A 10,098-nucleotide genomic window follows, 5' to 3' on the forward strand; every position below is an offset into this window, starting at 1 on the left:
GCCTCCAATCGTTTCTGAAAACGATGTTTCCAAGCCCTTGGTAAGGAGGAACGGTATGGCATCACTTGCAAGATCACACTACTTTTGAAAGTAGATCTAGACAAGGGATACTAATGCTGGCGTAAACATGAGACGAATTCTACAGGCCTACATAGAATCAGGTTATCGTCTCAATTCCCGTCCGGCAGCTCTTCGACGGTCCCAAGGCGCACAATCTGCGCTCGGCGAGCAAGGTATCGCCAACTAGCCTCCTGTTAGGCCCCGTTTTTGCATGCCTGGAAAGCTGTGATTGAAAAAGGAATTGTTGCCGTGCAAATTTAGTAATTTTGATGACGTTCACGTTGGAGTTGAATTAAACTTTTTTTTTTTCCTGGAAAGCCCAAGATCCGACCTGATCTTTGCAGCATCTTCACAACATGGACGACGATGGTATGATTATGAACTTTAGCAGCACTGTTTCGAGTGCTGTTAAACCAGTAGCGAAAAAGGGACCCAAGAATCGTCAGTCCAAAAATAAGGCCAAGCCAGGATCCAATCGGCCTGCATCACAACTCACCGCATCCATGATCGCACCGATTATTACCGCCGCTCCCTCCAAACCGGTCGCAGTGGAAGCTGCAGCTGTCACCGAACCTAAAAAAGGGGAAGAGGAAGCCAGTGCAGTACCGGCAACCATGGTCCACGGCAGAAATCAAGTCATGTCGTCGTTGTTTACTTCCAATCCCGAGATCAATCTACCCAAGTTTTCCAAAAAGACCACCCAACGCAGCGATATCCCGAGCAATGCGCCCATTGCCGATTCAGGGAACTTTACCGGTATTGGCATTGACGCCGATCTGGTGGATCTGCTCCAAAAGAAGTTTAATGTCGATACACCGACCAATGTCCAACGGAGAGCCATCCCATTGTTGCTAGGACCATCGCGCGAGGTCCTGGATGCCGCCATTCCTGATCAAGATGTCGACGTTGTCGTGCAGGCTCAAACCGGTTCCGGAAAGACCTTGACCTATTTATTACCCATCATCAACCGCCTAGTCGCGGCCTCCACGTATAATCCCGCTAACTCGGGTAGCGTAGCCCCTTTTGGTGATCGATCGGTCGGCACGGTGGCCATCATCTTGGCCCCTACACGTGAATTGGCACAGCAGGTGACAGGCGTGTTGACGCAGTTGGTGAATTTACCGAGACCCAAGGCGGAAGGCGTTCGACGACTTCATTGGATCGTGCCTGGTATGGTCATTGGTGGTGACAGCAAGAGCAAGGAAAAGGCACGTCTGCGAAAAGGCGTCAATGTGCTTGTGAGTACGCCCGGTCGATTGCTGGATCATTTGGAAAACACCAAGAGCTTTGATATTCAAAATCTGAAATGGCTGGTCCTCGATGAAGCCGATCGCTTACTGGATCTCGGATTTGAAGAAACGCTGAAAAAGATCATGACCATCATTGATGAACGTACTCGCACCCAAGGATCCGAAAAATTCAAACCATTGATGAAGAGTAAATACTGGCCCAAACGACGACAGACGGTTCTGTGTTCCGCCACGTTGCGTGAGGATGTGAAAAGTCTGGCGGGATGGTTACTGGTCAAGCCTGTGTTTGTGCGTGGCATGGAACTGGAGTCGACCGGCGACTCGACAGAAGCGACCTCGGACGAGGCCATGGAAGACATCAAATTCACCGCCCCCAATCAGTTGAAGCAAAAGTATACCATTATCCCGGCCAAATTGCGTCTTGTTACTCTCGTCGCCTTGTTGAAATCGTGCTTTGTCTCTCGACGAAATAAGCCTTTAAGCAGCAAAGTGATTGTTTTCTTTTCGTGTTGCGACTCCGTTGATTTTCACTACGATCTGTTGGCCAATGCCGGCAAGGCTCTGGAGGACGAGGACGAGGAAAATGAAGAAGACTTGGAAGAAGATGATGAGGATCATGAGCAAACGATGATGAAAAAGACGTTGGAAAAAATCATGGGAAAGACCGACATGAGCAAAAATAAACAGATCAAAAAGAAGCAGCCAAAGAAAGACGACGATCTAGAGAAGAAGAAACCGTTCCAAATCAGCACTCTCTTGGGCGAGGTACCTGTTTTCCGTCTTCACGGCGACCTGGAGCAGCAGGTGCGCACGGAAACATTTTCAGAGTTTAGCAAGGCTTCGGCAGGCGTCTTACTGTGTACGGATGTGGCCGCGCGTGGATTGGATTTGCCCAATGTAGATCGCATTGTTCAGTACGATCCACCCACCGATATGAAAGACTATGTACACCGTGTGGGTCGTACCGCGCGTCTAGGTAAAGCCGGTGAAGCCATGTTGTTCCTCTTGCCAAGTGAAATGGAGTATCTGGACATCATCAAAGCTCAGGATCTATACCCTGATCCTGTCACCGTGGAATCCATCCTCGAAGGTCTCGTGGAGAAACACTCAAAGCAAGATTTCCAAACCGCGGCGCAAGAATTGCAAAACAACATGGAACAATATGTTCTTTCGCAGGAAGAGGTAAGCGGTCAAAGGAGCTCAAAAGTTGTAGCATCATGAATTCCCCACTCACCAAAATTGTTTTAAATTCGTGCTTAGAATGTTGTGATGGCTCGCAAGGCTTATTGGTCCAGTGTGCGTGCGTATGCTACACATTCGGCTGCTGAGAAGCATATTTTCCACGTTCGAAAACTGCATCTTGGCCACATTGCGAAAGCGTTTGGTCTTCGCGAAGCGCCTTCGAATCTGCACGAGCAGAGCAAGGGTCAAAAGAAGAGACAAGCCAAGCAAGAGCGTACGCCCGGTCAACACAAGTTTGGAGCCAAAGGAGGCGAGGTGAAAAAGAATCCTATGAAGCGCAAATACGATCAAGCCGATGAATTCGCCATCACCAGTGCCGACAAACTCGTCTCGGGACCTGTCACCAAAAAGAAGAAGAAACTCGCCAAGAAATAATCTATTCCATTCCTTGCATCTTGCATTTCGCATCTTGTATTTTGTATCTTGTATCATACCATTAATTCGTTTTTTTCGTTATGCATTCATAGAATCATTCCTCATTTGCACTTTTTTTCTTTTCTCATCCATATCACTGGACCCATTCACTGATGTCACTAGACCTCTCGGTTATTTGTTTGCGATGTTGTAATATTAATTGACACAAAGGGTAGTCAAAAGTCTAGAAAGGGCTTTGTGAACGGAGAAGATACTTCCAAAAGAATCACATTGTCCTGTATCTACATTGAAATACGATAATCTAGCCAGGCCGACGAGAAGTATTGAGGGATGCAAACGGATGTTTTTTGCCACAGACTACAACAGTAGCTGGGTCCGATACAGCTGTTTTCTTATAATCTAGGAAAGATTGAGAACGCAGTGCTCGCCAACGTTCAGGCTTCGTCAAAGGGTTACAGATATTTTGCTACAGGAATTGTTTGAGCTCTGAAAGAGTGGCAGTCAAAAAAAAGTGACGGGTGCCCAACCTAACTTTTATGCGATGATTAAAAATTGTCTATTATATTACAAAATGAAGTCGTTTTCTTTGGTTTTTCTTTGTTTTTTTGTTTTAGCTATCAGTTTCTGTTTTCTGTTTCTTATTAGGATCGTCAAAAGTGGTGGATGGTTTGGATCGTTTTTCGCCTTGAACTTTAGCAGGTGGGGGAACATAAGCGTGGCGATGACGGCCCAACTTTGGAGGAATCTTCCAAAAGTACTGTTTATCTTGTAAAGTGCATTTACGCGCACTGCGTCCGATTTGTGTGTACGTTGCTCTTCGCCATTCCACGGGATCCCGTTCACTGTTGTAATAATACAGGTTCTCTTTAGGCGAGCCATCGGCGGTCTTGCCCTTGCGTACAATTTCGCCGAAAAATGGTGTCTCTTTCAACACTTTGGAGATGCGTGCATTCCACACTTGTCGAGATTCTTTAAACGATGGATTCGCCGTCAAAATACGCGAGCAAATATCACTGACGGGCATGGACGAAGTTCGCGAAAATACTATGCAGATACACAAAAAATTAAGTACGGATGGGTTATTTGCGGTTCAACGGTTGAAGGAGCTTACCTAGTGCATCAATGATGACTTGTGTATAATCACACACATCGATTTCCTCGGATTTGACTTGACTTTCTTCTTCTGTCTTTACTTGTGTTTCTGCTGATGTTTCGTTGTCGCCACCGATGGAGATATCTTCTTCTTTCACATCAGACTCGGCCGGTTCATCGTCCATGGCGGATTCCAACTGTGATGACAAGACCTCTTCAGAAGGCGTCAATGGTTCACTGTATTCAGGCATCAAATCCGACATATCAAATGGAATACTATCGGCATTGACAACATCCATGCTCTTTTCGTTCACTTGGACATGATCTTCCACCGCTGGTTCCTCCTCCTTTTCCATGATCGTTGTTTGAATTGTTTCTGCTACGGGTTCAGAGCCATATTCCTCAGGTTCCTGTTCCCGCTCCTGCTGTGGTTGCAGATGTCGTTCAGGTTGAGAGGTTAGGTTGGGCTGTTCTTGTTTGACTTGTGTTTGATGGGATGGCATGACTTCATCCACGGGGGCTAAAGCTTGTTCGTCCAAGGTATCCGCAAGAGGGTCTCCTTTTTCGATAGGAGGTTCCTGTGCTGGTGAATCCAAGGCAGCCGGTTCTTCTTTGACCATCATGGGTTTATCGATACCGAAATCAGACCATTCGGTCATGTCAGGTTGTTGTTTGGCGGTCTGGGCTTTGTCAATTTCTTCTAAAAGACGCAGAGGACGCACAGGAACTCTGAAGGTAACTAATTCGCCCAAGACGTCGATAAGCGAGTTATCGACCAGAGGAGCATATTGATGTTGAGCATAAGATTTATTGTCGACGGTGATACCGTTGAGTCCAAGGACGCGTAACTGGAAGGCATCGTTTTCTTCCTGGTATTCGATGGATACATGAATGCGACTAATTTGGCGGTTGCGTTTGCCGATTTTTACAGTAGCAGCACCGCCACGACCGAGGGTGATAGCACGGTGACGTGACCCAACAATGATGAGTGGTTTGTAGGCCACTTCAAGTTGAGAATAAGGCGAAGCGTAGCCTAGTTGACTGGTACGTACAAAATCTTCAGAGTTAAGCTGGTCATATTTATCGCTGTGGTCTGGAGTATGTGGCGTATGAGGCTGTTGTCCTATATCTCGAAAAGGGCTTCGTGCTAAACCATGCCAACATAGGTATTCATTAGAAAGACGCGTAGAAAACGGTGTACAAAGCACTCACGGTAAGTTTCATGGGTCATTTTCATATTTTTTTAAGAGCAAAAAATAAATGGGGAAAAAAAAAGAAACGAAAGGTAAAAAAAAAATTCGAGGTTCCGCCGCGCGTGCGGTCTCCTTATTTTTTTTTCCTTCGTTTTTTTGCTTTTTTTTTCATCGGCGTCAAAATTGTCACGCACGTAACCAGCGCGAAAAAAACGTTGAGCGTGACGGGCCAATCAGGAACGAGCTTTTCCCGTTTTCCAAACGCGTTACAGTTCCTCTATTTTTATTTTTCTTTATCTTTTTTTGCATGATCGGGTTTCAACGCTTTGAAACACGTTCCTTGACCCGCTTTGCCCATCCTTTACGTTACTGAGTCTTCCACTTTAATCTCCTCATTAAAACACCCATCATCTCCAAAAGCCAGTATTCCACTTGATTTCCAACCTTCTTCAAGCAGATGACTCTTTTGACTGTCGTAACTCCCCTTACACACACCAATGACGGAAACTTCAATTCGCGTGTGCAAGCTCGTTTGAAGCACCAGATGAGAGAGATGAAGAAGCGGCCCTGACGATCGACTCCGAGGATGCCAATACCAAGGAAGCTACATCTTTGTTTTCTCACAATGTGAAGCACTTAACATCTCTTTGTTTGATTCATCCGCATTTCGTGCTTGACTCTGGCTCTACTTTGGTCACACCTTGTTTTAATAATTCGAGAGATGCCTTGAACTTCAACTTGGGATGCGGCCCACGATAATGCTTGTGACGCGATCTCTACAGACGGCCGTCAAAATCACTCGTGTTCGCAGTCTCACTTGGGTGGTCATTTCAAGGGCTTTCAAGAGCTTTCTGTAGCAACGCGCACACTTACAGCGGGTTTTCATTTGAATGCGATTGCCCATTGTTGGCATCGGAACATACGATGTTTTTTCATCAGTATCGGGGGTTGACTAAGGATCGCTTGAACTTGGATGGAGTCAACGATAACAAGGAAAGTACCAACAATAGGTTCGAGTTAAGCACACTGCAACCAACGATTTATATTTTGCTTGTCAAAGATGAATGGTGAGAACACAAGATGAGATGAAGAAACATTCATACACAGTTTTTTCGAGAAACGCGTAAAGGTGGCTTCTTGGCCGTTTTCCTATTTAGGAAAGGTTCCCAGATTGTCCCATTCGGTCATGCACATTTTCTTCTTCACCTTCCACTAGGCCATGAATGGCCGTTGCCGTGGATCTGACCAGAACGTCTGTTAGAGATCTTTTATCGAGTGGGTCATAAGCAACTTACCAAACCATGCCCAGTAGAGATTCACTACCCAGGTCTATCTTTTGGATTGGGGGAAATTGTAGTCCAGAGCCCCGGTAGTTATGGCCTATGTCACGATCTGCTCGACCTGGCTGTCTTTTTTAATATGAGCATTGATTATGAGCAAGCTTTCTGGGTATCTTACTTTTTAAATCCACGATAACACAATGCGACATTTGAATATGCCTTGAGGACGCAACTTGGCAAATTTTTTGGATCTATAGTTGACATTGTTCGATGATAAAATGGCTCGACTAAATTTTTCCTACATCATATCATGACTTGCAAATTTCATCAATCTCTTCCTGATGATCCTCGTTTAAATACCAATATTTCAATATTTCTTTTGGAGGTTGTGCCTCCTTGTCACTCTTTTTCCATCATTTGCCACACGTTCCACACTTTAGACCTCCTTGCTTCCATGAAGCAATTTGTGCTTCAAAGTATTCTGCACCCGAATATTTGTGATCCCGTGGAAAAATCGACATCAAAATAAGACAGAAAACCAAGAACGGGACAACAATAGTTTTTCCATATGAATTTGGTTCTCGCCCTTGGATGTATACTACATTTTGCTTATTTTCCAAAGACGAATTCACTTTCTGGAAATATACATGGTTTTTTTTTTCATGTGAAAATGAATCTTTCTGCTACACAACGTTTACAGAGATGGTGGTGGTGGAAATTGAGATGGGTCGCGTGAACAATAAAAAAGTCAAAAAGGTGGAGCCCCGCATCTTGGGATTCAATGGTGGACCGAAAGGGGTGTTATCTTTAAAAGGCAACGCGTGGCATCACGATCATGCCAATAACAACGGAAAAAGCTGAATAATGAAGATAATCCTAAAATGGCTAGGGCCGTAAATATTTCACATGTGATTTACACAACAAAAACAAGGTTGGATCGTTTGGGCGAATCGTAGCCTTGTGTCACATCGTTTTGAAATGAAAAAAGGTGGAGAAAGAAAAAAAAATAATAAACCAAAAGAGAGAAACGTGTAATTCCAACCCCTATCTCCTTTCATATCATCATCTCTACCGTAATTGATCGCTTCTCCTTCCCTTTGTTTCTTTTTGCTCTTTCCGTCCTCTCTGTCTTTGCCTTTCATTCTCTTCATCAGCAACGCATTCAATTCACATACTCTGTCATCGTTCCAATGGATTCGAATTATACTCACGCGCTCGATTCTTGGTGGATAAATCCACCCGATCATTCTCAAACACTACAGGAGCCCGTACCATTTGAAGGTATAGATTTAGGAGCATCCTTTTTATTCTTTCCTTCGCTTGTTCACTTATCTATTTATGCAACTCCTATTTTTACTGATCCCTTTTGGTTCATAATTCAATGTCGATACGATAGATTTCAAGTTCAGTTTTGGATTGGATTCGGATCTTGCCATGGTGATTCCTCCCGTCGAACCATCTTTGACTTCCGGTCCACCAGACCCCATGTTTACCAATAACGTGTTGTTAGATGAAGACGATCAAAAAGCATTTAGCGAATTTCTCGATACCTTCCTCATTGAGCAACAAGAACCGGAATCACCAAAACACAGCATGTCCCTTCCACATCTGTATCACCCAATCAATGATCCCGAGCCTATCCAGTATAATTCCATCCTGTCCGAGGAACAAGCGGAAGAAAGACGACGCAGCTCTATTCTTCAATCCCTGGATGAACAAAAACGTCTTCACCAACGTCTCAACTTACTTGCCACCATGCCGCGGGCCGCCAATCTCCTCCTGTCGATGCCCACTTCACCTCAAGACCCATCCCTCTCCACATCTTCCCCTTCTTCTACTTCTTCCCCTTTTTCCATGTCCACTCACCGCCAAAGATCGCCCTTCTCCGCTTCCTCGAGCAAAAAACGCCAATCGTCGATGGATTCCTCTGACTACCCTGTCAAACGCACTCGTCACAAAGATCTGTTGACCGAGGAAGAGAAGCGAGCCAATCATATTGCCAGTGAGCAGAAGCGACGTAGCACGATTCGATCTGGATTCAAAGATTTGACCGACCTTGTGCCTACACTGAAGAACATTAACAATTCCAAAAGCACCGTGCTGTTCAAAGCGGTGGACTTTATCAAACATCTCGAGAAACGCAATCGAGGTTTACGGGATAAGATTCAGCAACTCGAAGCACGAGTCAGGGTCCAAGGAGTTCAATTACCATCCAATCCACCTCACCGATCCTCCGTCTCCTCCTTGTCGGATCCCGCTTCCGCTTCTTCTTCCGCATCCTCTTCGTCTTCCTCAAATGCCTCTTCCCTGTTATCACCGTCAACCTCCTCTTCCTCTATTTCTTCTTCATCTGCTTCATCTGCCCCACCCACGTCTTCCAAACATGCTTCCCTGTCACCACCTTCTTCATCCCCCAATTCGGTTTCGATGATGTCGTCTATGCCTTTTTTCAACGGGCATAAACCCGTGCGAGCCGGTGCGGCCGCGGCGTTGATGATTCATAAATCGCAACAACAGCAATTGTTGGCGCTGCAGGAACAGCTTCAAATCCATCAAAAACGATTAGCCCAGCAACAGGAAATGAAAGAACGCGCTTTACGAGCCGCTGCAAAAAGGAATGCTGCTAAAGTCAAGGCGACTGTGTCTGCCTAAAATCTACGTAGATGACGCTCGGTCGGTGCGATCTCACCCAACCTACTTTTGTATCTTCTGGTTCCCGTATTCTATTTAAATCACCATTGTATAATCTCCGTTATCTGTTTCCCTTGCCTATATTGCCCTTTTTTCCATTTCTGTTGTCCGTGTGTTCTTTGCATATTTTGTACGTTGTTCTTCTTTCCTGTTTGTTATTGATCGCACGAGTTTATGCCCATGTGCTGATAAGATAAGACTACTTTTTATTGTATGTTGTCAAAGTTCAAAATACAGTTGTGCATCTCGGTAGCTACTTTGTAAATTTTTGAGCGTGCATCTTATATTGGCTGCAGATCGATCCCAAGGGACCCATGACGGCAGAGTGTTTCATTGGATCTATTAAAGGAATCCAAGAACGCGTCCCCGGTAGGAACTCCTAGCAAAGGGACAGCTAGCGCCGTTTCAGATCAATTCCCACAGCTCGTGCATTTTCATGAAGATCAAACAGCTTTTAAAAAATAAAAAAAAGGAAAGGGAGCCGAGATCATCATGGGCTATAGACAAACAATAGTTCATTTTTGATTTCTTTTCATGCAACTGCGAGTAAAACATTCTGTATAAATTTATAAATTAAGAAAAGTATGCAAAAAAAAGAAGATAATGGGAGAATGCATTGTACAAACGGAAAGAAAAAAGTTAAAAAATTCTAGCATTGGGTTCAAAGACCTGGTCTAGCCAACCAGTAGCGAAATTCTCGTTGGAGGAGGAGGAGAAGAAGAAGGAGGAGGAGGAGGAGGAGGAAGAGGTTATTTACACAAGAGACTTTTTCTTTTTGGATACGGATGGTTAATTGGCGCACACCGAGGGTGTGAGACTAAAACGAATGGTCTGGCATGGATGATCGACGATTAGCGATTCGAATTCAAGCGATTTCAAGGAGATCGTACTGAAATTGGATGAGATGGATGAGGA

At 44.8% G+C, this 10,098-nt stretch overlaps 3 protein-coding genes across 3 annotated transcripts; 2 read left to right on the forward strand and 1 right to left on the reverse strand.

Annotated features, from left to right (window-relative positions):
- Window positions 1-674: 674 nt before the first annotated feature.
- BYT42DRAFT_500916 (P-loop containing nucleoside triphosphate hydrolase protein) lies at window positions 675-2,927 on the forward strand (the record flags this gene model as incomplete). The annotated part of the gene is made up of 2 exons (XM_051564738.1): window positions 675-2,492; window positions 2,571-2,927. 2 exons carry the CDS (start codon window positions 675-677, stop codon window positions 2,925-2,927), a joined length of 2,175 nt encoding a protein of 724 aa, XP_051421007.1.
- A 610-nt stretch (window positions 2,928-3,537) lies between these two features.
- On the reverse strand, window positions 3,538-5,250 carry BYT42DRAFT_616082 (uncharacterized protein; the record flags this gene model as incomplete). Its single annotated transcript, XM_051572030.1, has 3 exons — window positions 3,538-3,971; window positions 4,039-5,166; window positions 5,232-5,250. The coding sequence occupies 3 exons, from the start codon at window positions 5,248-5,250 to the stop codon at window positions 3,538-3,540; spliced, it is 1,581 nt and encodes a 526-aa protein (XP_051421008.1).
- Window positions 5,251-7,543: 2,293 nt separating this feature from the next.
- Window positions 7,544-9,433, forward strand: BYT42DRAFT_578311 (uncharacterized protein). The gene is made up of 2 exons (XM_051569280.1): window positions 7,544-7,773; window positions 7,889-9,433. Exons 1-2 carry the CDS (start codon window positions 7,683-7,685, stop codon window positions 9,142-9,144), a joined length of 1,347 nt encoding a protein of 448 aa, XP_051421009.1. The 5' UTR covers window positions 7,544-7,682; the 3' UTR covers window positions 9,145-9,433.
- The last annotated feature ends 665 nt before the right edge of the window (window positions 9,434-10,098 follow it).

Source organism: Radiomyces spectabilis (assembly GCF_025331425.1).
Source record: "Radiomyces spectabilis strain NRRL 2753 chromosome Unknown BYT42scaffold_10, whole genome shotgun sequence".
Classification (NCBI taxonomy): domain Eukaryota; kingdom Fungi; phylum Mucoromycota; class Mucoromycetes; order Mucorales; family Radiomycetaceae; genus Radiomyces; species Radiomyces spectabilis.

Coding starts and splice junctions, on each gene's coding strand:
- BYT42DRAFT_578311 (XM_051569280.1), top strand. CDS start 7,683: ATGGATTCGAATTATACTCACGCGCTCGATTCTTGGTGGATAAATCCA. Junction 7,774..7,888: donor GGAGCCCGTACCATTTGAAG/GTATAGATTTAG, acceptor TCGATACGATAG/ATTTCAAGTTCAGTTTTGGA.